This window comes from Podarcis gaigeae, assembly GCF_964106915.1.
Source record: "Podarcis gaigeae genome assembly, chromosome: 5".
NCBI lineage: Eukaryota > Metazoa > Chordata > Lepidosauria > Squamata > Lacertidae > Podarcis > Podarcis gaigeae.
In genome coordinates, this window is record NC_139681.1 from 44,299,600 (window position 1) to 44,314,865 (window position 15,266).

General features: G+C 41.6%; 1 protein-coding gene across 4 annotated transcripts in view; it reads right to left on the bottom strand.

Moving 5' to 3' along the window:
* The window catches only part of DOCK1 (dedicator of cytokinesis 1), a 371,865-nt gene that overhangs the window by 294,402 nt on the left and 62,197 nt on the right, over window positions 1-15,266 (bottom strand). For all 4 annotated transcript variants that reach the window (XM_083740981.1, XM_083740979.1, XM_083740982.1 and 1 more), the window contains exons 4-11: window positions 14,846-14,901; window positions 11,631-11,727; window positions 10,149-10,297; window positions 8,102-8,237; window positions 7,222-7,379; window positions 4,959-5,040; window positions 3,009-3,144; window positions 123-195 (exon numbers count right to left, since the gene is read on the bottom strand). In XM_083740981.1, coding sequence (XP_083597107.1) covers window positions 123-195; window positions 3,009-3,144; window positions 4,959-5,040; window positions 7,222-7,379; window positions 8,102-8,237; window positions 10,149-10,297; window positions 11,631-11,727; window positions 14,846-14,901 — 887 coding nt within the window. The remainder of the gene's footprint in view (window positions 1-122; window positions 196-3,008; window positions 3,145-4,958; window positions 5,041-7,221; window positions 7,380-8,101; window positions 8,238-10,148; window positions 10,298-11,630; window positions 11,728-14,845; window positions 14,902-15,266) is intronic.

A 15,266-nucleotide genomic window follows, 5' to 3' on the forward strand; every position in this document is an offset into this window, starting at 1 on the left:
CCTTTCTTGGCATTCTCATTATCGAAACCATCTGAGCTAAATTCTAATCTGGAAAGTCATAATCCACTATAATATGGCTGGAAATCTCCTCTGACATTACTACTGCATTACTTTATACTTACGACTGAAATGGAATGAAGTGTTGTTTGTCCTCGTCATCTACTTTCCCACTAATTATGTCAGTTACATCCATTACTGAAATCAAAAAGAGAGAAATGTCGTTAAAGAGATCAACATCTAAAGGGAGGGAAAGTGGCAAAGAGGCATAAAGACATCTTTGTGCTTCACAACAGACAGTTTGGAACTATTTTACGACAAATATATTCTTATGTTCAAAGATAGCCCTGCTATATTCACATCAGGGAAAAAAAGCAGAATCTTCTGAAGCTAATAATGGCTATGCATTTGTGCATCACATACTGAAACATGTTACAACTGATAACCCACTTCACTGCAGAATAAATTCACACTTTCATGGCAGATGCTGTGAGACTAAAGATAATAATGGATCTCAGAGAGAAACTTGCTTTATTTTCTTTTTTTACAACCTTTTACAACATTTAGGTGTATTCTCCTGTGGGCATACAAATATGCATGCAGAACAGAATATACTTCAAAAACTCATTTGCAACTTGAAATATCCTCTACCAAGTCTTCAAACTTATTTATTGAAAATACCTATATGCTGCACATCTTGTTATAAAATTCCACAACTGCTTACAGAAACATAATCAATGAAACTCAATATTAACATTAAAATAAAATTTGTAAAAAACAACAAGAAACCAATACAACCATTCATTAAAACCAGGCAATGTGGAATGCTAGTTCAGTATGCTAGTTCAGTAAGGCAATTTGCACCAGACCAGACATGGGTTAATGAAAGAGATATCCAAGCCCAAAGAAAGCGGAAAGGTTCTTAACCAGTTAGGGCACATTCAGAAGACAGCATGCCATGGCTTGGTAACACAGCACCAGGAGCAAACAATCTCTGAAGAGACAGTTCTACTAACAGACATCATCATGATCTAGCAGTAAGGAGAAATGCATTGTATATGCCAGTCCAGCACTGCCTCTGTCAGCCACTTGTACGTGCATGTTTGCGGACAAATGCCCTGCTCAAGTATACTGTAAGGATCTAATGCACTAAAACCAGTAATCCATTCCCTTACATCAGAGCCATGCTGTCGTAACTTTCAGTATCAATATATTCTCTTCAAGCAAAGTCCTTAACATCATTTTCCATCTTTTTTCAACTCTTCCAAATGGGAAACTCAGTAATGAAAACATTTCTTCAGCCTGGTGCCGGAAGAGTAGGGATCAAGGCCAGCTTTTTGGATCACTGTAGTAAAGGAGTAGAGGGGTAATTTGTCCACCTTTGGTCCCCACGCTGCACTCAGCTCTCACCTATGGCTCTTAGAAGTTGTCAGCATACAACAGCAGCCACACCCTGGGAAGAGCTTCGACTGGCCAGCTAAACCAATTGGGGTAACTGATGGACCCATCAAACCCTCAGTGAGTTAAGGACTTCCCCTGCATGTGAAGACAGATTTTGGTGGATTGAAGAGACAAGACTCATTGTGAGTCCAACTGTCAAGAAGACGGTTATTGCATGTGCTGTAGAGGGAAATGAGGGAGCTCATCAGCCTGGGAAGGTAGCACATATAAGAGAAGGAGAACTCTGATCCTAAATCTCTGCTGCCTTGCAGCTATACTCGTTCACAAGAAAGTCTTTGGGAGTAACCCTGAGGAAAAATCTGTACCTACTGCCTTGTGGGACATCTTCAGGAGAAGAAAAGGCTAAGGCCTACACAAATCTAGAGTGGAGTCTCTAAGACGGCTGGATGGTGTCTTGTAGGCCTCTTTCTGGCAACACCTGCAGCCAACCTGGTGCCAAATGAATTGCTCTGCTTTCCTTTGGACCACCACAGCCAGGGCTCTTGTCGCCTGGGGAGCCCATGCTTGCGTCTGAGGGAGGTCACTACTCAGACCCTGAGATTATTCTTTGAGGCCCTTCTTCGCATGCCTCCTCCACGAGAGGCCAGAAGATGGCAACATGAGAATGGGCCTTCTCAGCAGTGGCTCCGTTTGTGGAATGCTCTCCCCAGGGAGGTTCGGTTGGTACCTTCATTATATACTTTTGGGTGCCAGATGACAACGTCCCTCTTTAACCAGAGCTTTGACTGATTGACATCCAATGCCCTTTTAAGTATGCTGAGGGAGGCAGGGATTACTGGGTTGTCTTTGTTTTTATTTTCATTATGTATTTTGTGGTTTTGATATTGTAATTTTATGTTGTGAACTGCCCTGAGCTCTATGGGTATAGGGCGGAATAACAACAATAACAACAACATCTAGAGGGCACCACGTTGTCTATCCTCGCCCTGGTCAGTATCACATGATGATTCAGCTCTACCATCCCTATTAAATGCTGCATGCCATTTTCTGGAATCCTTATCCAGTTTCATACTGCATCATTTCTCCGCCCATCCCCTTCCATTCTGGGAAATTAGCACTTTACATTTTATGCAGCAAATATTATGTTTGCCATAGCTACCCTGCTTCTGCACTAGGGATCTTCTGAAACAAATACAGTGGTACTTCGGGTTAAGAACTTAATTTGTTCTGGTGGTCCATTCTTAACCTGAAATTGTTCTTAACCTGAAGCATCACTTTAGCTAATGGGGCCTCCTGCTGCCGCCGCCGCGCAATTTCTGTTCTCATCCTGAAGCAAAGTTCTTAACCCGAGGTACTATTTCTGGGTTAGCGGAGTCTGTAACCTGAAACATCTGTAACCCAAGGTACAACTGTATATAAACATGTGAAGGGCACATGCACATTCTTTGGCAAGCTGCAAATGATCTAGGCATAAAATTCAGTAAATATAACCAACAGGCTGAATAATTGTTCTCAAAACTTCAATATGCCAAGTCAGCAGTTGTTCAATATCAAACAGCTGCTCTTACTTGCAGAGCATTTTGACAGTGTACCTAAAGAGAATGGATTACCTGCTACGCCAAAAGGTCGCCGGAGCCCAGAGGTTAGCTTTCTTGTGTTGTTGTCTCTTAGTTCCATTCTGCCTACTCGTACGATCTGACAGACGAAACTGATTTTCTCTCTTTTCAGGTCTTTGCTGCCAAGGTCCTGGAAACGTTAAGTTTTCATACCTTTACTTTGCAAACTGCACTTACATTTCCACATAAGATTACATAAGAAGAAATATCTTTTGAGGTGCTAGAGAGAACAGAAAGCGACCATTTCCCATTATTAGTTACAATCTACCCCCTGTTAGAATGCCTCCCCCCTTCCAAAGCCAACAAATGCCTCTGGATTACATAAGAAGAAAGATTATTTGTTATTTAGGCTTCTCAGTTTGCCATCCCTTCAACCATTATTTGCATGACAAAAAGTTTCATAACGATCAAGGAATACATTTACATGGAAATGTTTAAAATGACTAGAGAGTCCTAAACAATTCCTACTCATTTAAAAATGTATTTCCCACACAATCGTCAAAGTGTCTTCAGAAATGGTTCACATGACTTTTTCCCCCCAGTGCAAAAGCATCAAAAATCTTAGTGCCCTTAGCAGCTCAAATAATTTCCTGCAGCATGTGACAGAATTGAGCTAAAGCCACATGAAAGTCCATGTGGGTTCAAAAAGAACAGAACTAGGAGCAAGTGAAATACTGCCTATGAGACAGATATGGCCAATTAAAGCCATACTCGGATGCTACAGGAGTGCTGTGCTGAAATGTGTATACCAAGAAAGGAGGACCTTTTTTTAATAAAAAAAAAAGTCCAAAAACTAAATCCCCTCAGAGCATAATTCTCAGCACCCTATGCCAACAGTGAGCAGAGGGGAAAGTGGGTGGAACAACAGAGGCTGGCCTTTGTACTAGGGCTAGGCGACATCTGGTTTTCAACATTGTGATATATCACCAGCTGAACATCACTATATACTGATATATCACAATGTCTGAAATAAGGATGGAGCTATGTAGAGTCATTGGCTGGCTTCACAGTTTTTCCCACATTGTGATTTTTTACACACATGCACATCATGATTCGGGATATATTGCCAGGTCAAAAACTATTAAACCAATATCACAATGTGGCTGTCAAACCAGTTTTGGACGATATACCACGCAGCCCTACTTTCTACTGTAGGCTACATTCCAGTGATTCAAAAGCCAGAGGTTTTTGCACGCACACTTCTCTATCCTCCATACAGGCAAGCATTAGTGCTCAAGGACACTTTATAGCTAGGTAAAAGCACTTGCGGGGGGTACCGAGAAGTGGTAATGAGGGGTGTGGCCTGGGAAGAGTCTGAAGGACCACATTTGGTCTCTGGGTCTGAAGTTCTCTGTCTGCAGTGCAGAGCCATGCAGTCACATTTCTTCCTCTCCCACTATGTTCTGCATGTGGTTGAGTGAGGTCTTGCTTACTTGATCATTCAAGTACCCCAGTCACAGCTTTCTGCTTACACAGCTGTGGGCAACATGTGGCTACCAAGAGAGGCCAGGGGGACACGGTAGGGCTACAGCACAGCTTTGCTCCTTCCTGTATATACCTACGCTCTGGAAGCAAGGGATGCATGTCTTCTCCTAACCCAGCTCCAGTCCTTGAAGGCAGAAGCTGGAAGGCAAACAATGCTCATTTCTGCACCAACCTGAGGCTGGTGTGCAGTCGGGCCAAAGGAAACTTTGGCAGGGGCATGGGAAACGGCACTATACCAGATCAGGCTGTTGGCTGATCTAGCTCAGTACTGTCTCCAGTAGCAACCAAGCAGCTCTCCAGTCTTTCCCAGCCCTAGAAATGCCAGGGATTGAACCAGAGGGTGAACCAGAGCCCTTTAGCAGTGCTCTGTCACAAAGCTATGGCCTTCCCCTGCTGGAGATTTCCTGTTGCCTCACAAACTATTGAAGCAATAGAATACCTCAAAAGTTGCAAACTTACCGTGAACACTGCTCGAAGATTATGTAATCTATCTATGTCTTTTGGAAGCCCAGAACTCGACCACCTCACCAGATAATTCTCACTGCGTAAATAAACATATCAGTTTATCAGCTACATCACAATTTTACAAGCAAAAGCTAAATATGTCACATTGTGACACATTAAAACCTGCATTTTAACAAGCATACAGAGATTCTACTCAGTCAATATTGCCTCTGTTAGACAACAGTGTTTTGTACATGTGTAACATACACAAACACACACATTTAAGCAGTAACAGGAACTAGGAATACATGGATTTGTTTCATTTTACATTCCATTTGGGCTGCAGAAGAAATGTGCTCTGGGAGAGTAAGGAGAATCCTGATGGATTCCCGCCCCCCTTACATTACAAAAAAGGGCATGCTTTCTGAAAGCTGAAAGAATTTAAATGGGCTTCTGAAGTTCAAGGTTTAGATTTTCTGTATCAATTCACGGTGCCATTTTTCCAGATGCTTGTCAAAATGTGAGCACTAGGCCCACTTATACTTGTAAATGTGCTGTGTGCTTTACAGCCTTCATCTTTGCTATCCTCAACAGGCATTTGTGATGTTCATCACTATAATTCCACTTTAAAGGATTGAAGAGATAAATGCTGTACCCTCTCACTGAGAGGACTGCAATAGGAGTGTTTTGTGTGGTTCAGAAGAGAGCAGGGTGTTGAATGTATATCATGGGCACTCAAATTCTTTACTATCACCTATGTATCTTCAGGAAGATGCATTTCCCTGCCATTCACAAATAAAGTTTTTGGGTTTTTTTTAAAGTAAAGAGTGTACAGTGGTGCCTCGCAAGACGAAATTAATTCGTTCAGCAAGTCTTTTCGTCTTGCGAGTTTTTCGTCTTGCGAAGCACGGTTTCCCATAGGAATGCATTAAAAATCAATTAATGCGTTCCTATGGAAACCGCCTTCAGGCCAGGTCCGGGGACAGTCTGTCCCCCGACCTCTTCTGAAGGCCGGTGGGGGGCGAAAGTCTTTGCTCCCCCCCCCCCCGCCTGCCTTCCCGGGACAGCGGAGACTTCTCCGCTGTCCCAGGGTGGTCTTAAAATGCTGGCGGGCAGCAGCGCTGCCGCCCGCCAGCATTTTAAGATCACCCCAGACAGCGGAGAACTCCTCCGCTGTCCCGGGGTTTTTAAAATGCTGGTGGGCGGCAGCGAAGGCTTCGCGGGCAGCAGCGCTGCCGCCCGCCAGCATTTTAAGATCACCCCAGACAGCGGAGACTTCTCCGCTCCCGGGGCGATTTTAAAATGCTTCTCCGCTGTCCCGGGGCGATTTAAAAGCCCCCGGGAAGGCAGGCAGGGGGGACAAAGACTTTCGCCCCCCACCGGCCTTCAGAAGAGGTCCTGGACTCTGGTCCTGAATTCTCCGCTGTCCCGGGGCGATTTAAAAGCCCCCGGGAAGGCAGGCGGGGGGGACAAAGACTTTGGCCCCCCACCGGCCTTCAGAAGAGGTCCTGGACCTCTTCTGAAGGCGGGCGGGAGGCAAAAGTCTTTGTCCCCCCTGCCTGCCTTCCCGGGAGAGCGGAGAAACGCAGCACTGCGTTTCTCCGCTCTCCCGGAAGGCAGGCAGGGGGGGGGAGCAAAGACTTTTGCCCCCCGCCGGCCTCCAGAAGAGGTCCAGGACCTCTTCTGAAGGCCGGTGGGGGGCGAAAGTCTTTACTCCCCCCCGCCGCCTGCCTTCAAAAGCCGTCCGGGAAAGCGGAGAAAGCGCTGCGTTTCTCCGCTCTCCCGGAAGGCAGGCAGCGGGGAGCAAAGACCTTTGCCCCCCACCCGCCTTCAGAAGAGGTCTTTGCTCCCCCCTGCCTGCCTTCAAAAGCCATCCGGGATAGCGGGAAGCGCTTCCCTGCTATTCTGGACTGCTTTTAAAATACTGGCGGTGGGGAGCAAAGCCTTTCGGCCCCCGCCGGCCTTCCTGGACCTCTTCTGAAGGCCGGGGGGGGGGGAAGTCTTTGCTCCCCACCGCTAGCATTTAAAAGAAGTCCCCGGAGATTTCCCTATGGGCTTTCTTCTTGCGAAGCAAGCCCATAGGGAAATTCGTTTTGCGAAGCGCCTCCAAAACGGAAAACCCTTTCGTCTAGCGGGTTTTTCGTCTTGCGAGGCGTTCGTCTTGTGGGGCACCACTGTATATTCATATGACTAGTCCTGTGCCTTTGGGATTAGGCAGTCACTAAACTAAAATTTAACAGTTAACAAAGCAAACAAAACATTCCCGTACAGCACTGACCTGATAAACTTGGATTCTAAAGGATCATACAAAGACATAAGGACTTCAGCATCTTCTCCGATTTTGCAGACAACGTTTTTCAGGTTTACAAACAAGGCAAACGAAGGTGTCGCAGCAAATTTGGCTTGCCTACTAATGTCAAGATTCTGCTTTTGAGACTGTAACAGGAGAGAATTTTTAAAGAACTTACCAAGTACTCTATGATGACTAAGAAACAAGCTGACCCACCACGATACAAACATTTACATAAATCCAGCCCTGCAAATATTTGTGCATTTGGCTCCTGTTCTTAGCTCACTAATCTGCTCCCTCTCCACTCTCACTCCACGCATCTTTCATGTGTCATAGGCAGCATGCAACTAGGCTAGAAACTGACAGGGGGGGTAAGAGAAGGACGGACAATTACAGGGTCGGCAGAGCTGCCTTTCTTGGTCATTTACAAGCAAGACATCCATGCAGGCAAGTACCACATGCTGTGGTTGCTGCAAACCTTCTCTCTTCTCATTAGAAACAGTAGTCTCCCAGATCTAAAAGATTCAGTGAGGTAGGCAGCATAGCACTGCAAGGCTGATACAGAGGCAAGGGAAGGTTCAGTTCACCAATTTTATCCTGCCCCAGGTGAGCAGACTAGTGACTAATTAAACCCTTGGAGGTTTTAAATCTATGATCTATGAATTCAAATGCTAAAAGCTACGGTGCCAACTAAAAAACTGCTTACGTTCTTTCAGGACTGTAGCAAAGGCTATAGCCAGGAGAAATGTGCAATGTGTTTTTTGAAAACATAATCTTGAAAGCCATTCACAATCTAAATGTCATTGCTAGTCCTTAACACCATTTACACATTTCATAATGTATACTAGTATGCACTATGTTTTATTACTTTTTCTTCCAGCAGTCTTTCCTCCACTTGCTTGGAAGCTATTTCATGAGCTCTGAAAAGGCTGATGGTGCTGGTTTGCTCAGGATCCAATATATTGCCATCTTCATCCCTTACCACTAGGTCTAAATCAAGAATTCTGTATGAAAAGGAAAACAACAGCAAGTGAATCAACAGCATTTTCTTATTAATCTGAACTAGACACAATTAAGCAGTTTGGTGCTTTAAAATACTCTGGCTTTTTAGACAAAGCTACAGGAAGATTCATAAACCATTTACAGAAGCAGAAGGTGAATTCAAGGACTTTTCCAGATCTATGACATACGTCTATGATAAAGCTTAAATGAAGTTAGCTACCTCTCGTATACTAATAAATAATAATAATAAATTTATTTATACCCCACCCTTCCCAGTTCAGAAAACCGGGCTCAGGGCGGCTAACAACAAATTTAAAACACTTAATTGATATTGACAACGTGGTTAATTGATTACAAATCATATATTGGACTATAAATCTTGTATGATATAATAATGTTGGGAGGGTTGCAAATCATTTGTAGCCAGTCTTCAAATGTTTAAATAATCTATCCAGAGCCAACTTACCCAATTGTTTGTTACTGCAATTGGAATTGGAATCAATTAATTGGTGAAACGTTAGTAAGCTTAAGCACAAAAGTTACAAAATCAGCAGTACATCTCCAGCTTCAAATACTGCAAACAGCTTTCACTTAACAATTTGAATGCAAAAAAAGGTCTCAAGGTAATCTTCTTAGGTAATATTTTTTACAAACATTCGCTACAGAAAGCATATATTGAAAATGACATGGCTGTTTCTCTTAATTTGAGTTAGTAAGTCCCAATGAAGGAGCCCTCAAAAACAATATGTTTCACACAAAACCTGATGTTAAAATTCGCTCTCATAACAAGTTTGGCAAAATACTTACAATGTCTAAAATTATATAACAGATCCAATTTCTGGCAAAACTTTTTTGTACCAATTCCTATTTGCTGCAAAAAAAATATTGACTGGTGTGTTAGTTTTTGCTGCCTTGGAGCAAATTTGCTAGCCAAATCTCAGCCGTTTGGTAAACAGAGGCTAGATTGTACTCTAGCAATTTATTTGGACAGTAAGTAACGTGAAACATACATCTCTAATACGGAGGACTGGAAGCTTTCTTCTAAAAAAGTAAGAGCGAGAACAGACATGAAATTTTCAATAGGTTGCAAGTGGTCTGAACACAGATTTGTTCCATTCCAAGATATTTCTTTTCAGAGCACCGAGTGTTCAAACCAATCCCATCATATCAAAAACATTACATCTGTCTTCACCTTAAAGTTCAGATTCTCTCAGTTCTAAGATTAAAAGAACTTCCAAGGGTGAAGACCAGCATAACATTTATACCTTAGTAGGGCTGAGCTGGAAATGAACTCATTGCGTTTAATCTCAGCACACATTTCCTCTCAAGTTCTGAAAATACCAACTTTTCACATTTGCAAGAGAAGCCAGTTATAGATAGGGGACTGCAAATCTTTTTATATCATGTCTGCCTTTACCTTCAGCTCCTTACATTCTTACAGTGAAGGAAGAATATGTAATGGCTAATTAATAACACAGTCCTAATCATAGAATTGAAGAGCTGGAAGGGACTAATAAGGAATTCAGGTGCTGAGTTATGACCACTACATAGCCAAAATGGGGTTATGGAGAAACGAAAAGTCAGCTTGGGGAAACCCTAAGGTTTACATAAGCTGAAAAAAATATAGGGGGGGGGCTAAGAAGCCAAACCCCCCAAATTATCTAATTAAGACTGCACATGATCAGTGGTCACAGAATGCCATGTCTGTCTGTCAGGGGCAGAAAGCCCAAGGCAAGGCAAAATGAAATGGATTATCCTGGTGGGGGAAGCATGACTGGTAGACTAGAACATTGAACAGGAGTACTCCACAATGCAACGGTTTATTGCAGGTTTATACAAGTTATATGCATATAACTTCTACGTACAAAAAGAAAAAAAAGAAAAGGCTGTGCATTTCAAACAACATCACAAACCTGTTTCCGTAGTCAATTTTGGCAGTGACTTTCTTTTTAAGTTCCTTGAGCTCATCCTGGGGTAGGGTTCCAGAGAGTATTTGTGACCTCCATTCAATAAGATCATATATCATGTGCCTTACATTATGGAACATTTCTCTGTTATCTTGCTGTAAAAGAGGAAAACAGTATGCATTTAGTTCTGTTATTGGTCTTCTTCATAATGAAGTATAACAGCCACAGTGGTACAGCAGGAAAAGTGCTGGAAGTTGGATTTAAAAAATAATAATAAACAAGTATCGATTCAGTATTCTGTTTTTTATCCTCGGGGTGTGAATGCTATTGGACCTGCCTCTCAGCCTCCTACAGCCTTGCAATGTGGGTAAACTGTCCGCCTTGCAAGGCATTTGGAGCTTTCTCTGCGTAGCCTCCAACCCCAGAAAAGGTGATGGGAATCCGCAATTTAAGAGCTTACCAGACTGAGGAAAGACCATGAGGCTGAAGAAGAGTATCTGCACCTGCACTCTGCCCTATAAGCTGCCAGGTTCCCATAGCAGCATGAAGGCAGCATGTGGGCATATTCCTCAGATACAATTTGGGAAGGGGCTTGCCCACTTTGGGGAGGGGGTTAAGTTTTATGCATTTCTGCTTACCACAGAGTTCCCCCCCCCCCACAAATACCCCTGGACCTCCCTTTCATTCGTGGGTGGCCGAGTTTAGAACATAAAGTTGTCAGCACTCAGCTCTTGAATTCAGCATTAGCAGGTGCAAGTGTAGTCAAGAGGCTGGAATTTATAACTACTGTAGGTCTGTTTGTTTCTTCAGAATAGTCAAAGCAATTTTTAAAACACAACTTGGAGAAACCAGACCGATGCAAAAGTGAATTTTCTCAGTTCCTTACAGTTGGGTTTTCATTTGCAGTACCACAAGGAAATACTCAGGAACAATATTATATATACACACAAACATGTTAAATGCATGCAGGTGTGCACAGCCAAATGCATGTGTGAATCAATAACAGAATGAAAATTATAAGCATTTTGGCAACCCAAATTTCTAGAAGGAATGGGGGAAGAAAGAGAATGGCCTTTTTGTTCATATAGAGACATATGAGGTTGCCATATACCATATATCAAATCTACTGATCCATCTACCCTAGAACGGTTGACTCCAACTCACGATCGCTCTCCACTCCACTTGAGACAGCTGCTCAAGTTTCTTTTTAAACACAAGATGGTGAGAATGGAACCTGGGAGCTTTGACAGGCAAAGTCTGCATATAAAAGGAGTGCCAATCTGGCCAGTGAGCCCAATTTGATCCATAGGCCAGAGGTTCCCCACTGCTGGGATAGACCCTTGAGCTACTGGCACCATGGCCATTGGAATATTTTTAACTGGTGTATGTAGCTTGGCTGATTTTGTGAACTGAGCTACAGGCTTTTCCAAGGACCAACGGTACAGAACCCTCGAAAATGAATTATCTTAGGAAGCCTTCTATACTTACAATATAGAGGTGCCGCCATATTGTAGACCATTCCCGTAGCGTGGTGGTAACCTCCTGAATGAGTGGTAGTTCGCTGGGTATAACAGTTTCATGTTGTCTAAGAAGCAAGCCAACATAGAATGGAAGAAGAGGAAAAAAGGAGGGAAAATGTAATTGCATTCTAATTACACAGCTGTTAGATACCAACACTGAATTGTGATGTTCTACACAACCTACCCAACTCTTTTTGGTTTAAAAACTCATAATCACAACTTTTTTAAAAAAATCATTTCCAACATTATAAAATGGGTACACGCTTGAGAGAGTAAGCATTTGGTATTCATAGGCACACACACACAAAAACCCGCCAACTGTACATCACCTGTCATTACAAGGGATTCTGTTCAAACCCAAACACTGCTAGTTTCAAGGACAAGAAAAGCTATTTTGCAAGTCCTCAGTGTTTGTGCCTCTAAATTACTACATTTAAATAACGCATCATCTGAGTACTATACAACTACCATACTACACAGTATGTTTAAAGTATGGTGCTTACTGAAGGAGCTATGCAATCAGTCAGGAAGGTGTCATTATGCAGTAATCAAATGATTAGCGCTTTCATAATTTACATATTTAAAAAGGCATAAAAATAAACCAGGCACAGAAGAATAGTTATTTTACATTCAGGCTTGTATCTGGCAAAGCTTTTTTATTTTTTATTTTTTTGTAGATCTTATACTTTTTGCTTGATGGTTTTTTTTAACCCTTGCCAGCTAATGGGATTTCTGTGGACCCCAAGGGCTGTTTAAATCATCTGTAAAACTTATCTTAGGCAAACCTAAACCACTTCCTACTCCATACAGCCCTCAAGAATTATGGAGTCAGCTGTCCTGCAGTATTTTATCACAGCCCCTTTCCTTTTTATTTTAATTTATATTTAACTTACTTAGCCAGGAGTGACCAGATTCCCATCAGCCCCAGCATGGTCAATGGTCAGGGATGACCAGAGGTGGGAATCCAGCCCAAGGGCAACATATTAGCTACCTCTGTACTAAAGTATTGGAATCTGGTGTATTCCTATTGAAATCATGGTATCAGAGCCAGAAGGGACCCCATGGAAACTACTAAACATCTAAACTAGCTGAGGTCCAGCAACTTCTCAAAATCAGATGCATAAAGTAACTTTAAATTTATCAAATACACAAAATGCTACTTTTGTGCTTATACTACTGCAGAAGCACTGAATCATATTTGTGTGTGTGTGTTATTTTAATCTTGTACATTCCAGTGCAAATGCACACATATGCACACTACAGAGCAACTCGGGGGTCCACTGGACCCAAAGAGTAAATCTTACCTGAGCGGTTTAATTCTACTCCATGTTAACACAGGCGTTATTATTCTCATAATGCAAACCTTCAACACTGATTTCAGCCTTTATTAGGGTGCTGGGATAGACTGTACCACCTCAATTATCTACCATGTGCCCCATTTTTCACCTATATGATTTTATGTATCTGCTTTGTTGTTGTTTTTTCTCTTCTGTTACGAGCTCCCTGATTTATGTATAGAGTTTCCTGTTCTATAATTCTGTGTTCCTTTCAGAACAACTGGATTGGAGTATAAAGTTTTAAATCAAAGACACAGTATGTACCATATGCCATCTCAGTCTGAAGTAGATGCCAGCTGCTTTGACAGACACATGTGTCCAGAATCTTGGGATGGCAGCACAAGCAACAGCTTTTAGCCTCTCCTGCAGTCCCCAGGATTTATCTCCAACCTACGTTTTCCTGTCACAATCCCAAGTATTCTCTCTCTCTTAAGCTATTACTCTCACCAACACTTCCTGTGACTATCAGGACAAGGTCCATGTGCTTGCCTGGTCTTTTTAGTCAGCCCCGTAAGAGGAAGTCCATTGTGTTACAGTCTACAAGCCCATGGAACCCTGCTATTTCACACAGAACTGGCAGAAAAAGTCACAAGCAAATAACAGCTGAAGCTAGAAAAAATATTGCTTTGAAAACACTATTCTCACATCAATGAGACTTTCCTTGCAAACATAAAAAATGTCATAAATCCTTTCAAACACTTAAATGAACTCAAGATGGGTTTCAAGAGAGTTACTGGGTAAACTGGCCGTTATCTTCTTTTTTATTTTTTTTATTTTCCAAAAAAAATTAGACAAACAAACAAACAAACAAACAAACATATATCTTAACTGTACTTAATCCAATCTTAATAACATTGTTAAGTGACTTCCTCGAATCCCCCTGGCTGAGAATATCATTGTAACAGTTTTCCAAAACCAATTTTCTCATAAAATTAACTTAATTACTTAACATCTTTCTTTCTTTCTTTCTTTCTTTCTTTCTTTCTTTCTTTCCATTTTATCTTTAAACATATTATTCTCTAACATTACATATTTAAATCCTAAGCCTATCTGGTATTTGCAAGTTTTCCCAATTAAATTATCAATATTTAACTAAATAGTCTTTGATTTTCATCCATTCCTCCTGGTACTCCTCCTTCTTCTGGTCGCGGACTCTTCCAGTCAGGTCGACTAGCTCTGAAAAGTCCATCATCTTCATCTGCCATTCCTCCACTGTTGGGACTTCTTGTGTTTTCCAATTCTTAGCTAACAAAATTCTAGCTGCAGATGTGGCATACAAAAACAATCTAACATCTTTCTTGGGCAATTCCGAGCCTGTTATTCCAAGAGGCCTCTGGTTTCTTAATAAATGTATATTTCAACATTTTTTTCATTTCATTATAAATCTTTTCCCAGAAGTCTTTCACCTTAGGGCAGGTCCACCAAATATGATAAAAGGTACCTTCTTTTTCTTTACATTTCCAGCATAATCACTATTAGGATATATCTTTGCCCATTTTACAGGGGTTAAGTACCATCTATACATCATTTTCATAATATTATCCTTTAACACCGTACAAGCAGTGAACTTGACCCCTTTCCTCCACAATCTCTTCAAACAACTGGCCGTTATCATTCATGCTTTCATTCAACTAGTTATCTCAAAACCACTGCTACCGTACTGATTCACATAAACCCTAGACCACAAAGAAGTGTGATTGTCCATTCTCTACTTGTTCCTTTCCCCCCACCCTAATCTTTGAAAGAATAAACCTTAGACTTAATTTCCTGTGCATCGTCATTTATTTATCTAATGTGCAAAGAAGCCATTATGAAAATATTTCCATCTGTTAATTTTGTAACTTACCCTTTTCCTTCAACTATTGCTTCCTTAAGCTGTATATAGGAGGAGGGAAATATGCCCTTAAACAAGAAAAATAAATGTATTATTGCTGGGGGAGGGGGATCTGAATGACCAATAAAGTTCAGAATTACATTTCATTTAAATATTACATAGTTATACATCCCTGAAAGATGATTTATAATTATAAGAACAAGCCTGGGCAAGCCAGGGGGAGGATGAATTCAGAAGTATTTACTTTCACTTTATACTAACTAGAAGAGTTTAGCATTGTACATGAACCCAACTAACTGCTTTAATCATAATCATAGTTACTTGAAACAATCCTGTTTTAAATCATGGGGCATTTCAATTAACAAGAGCTTGAGGTTAGGACAGAATGCTAAACTGCCGTTAACTGAAATCTAAGCCAAAAGCTTCTGATATT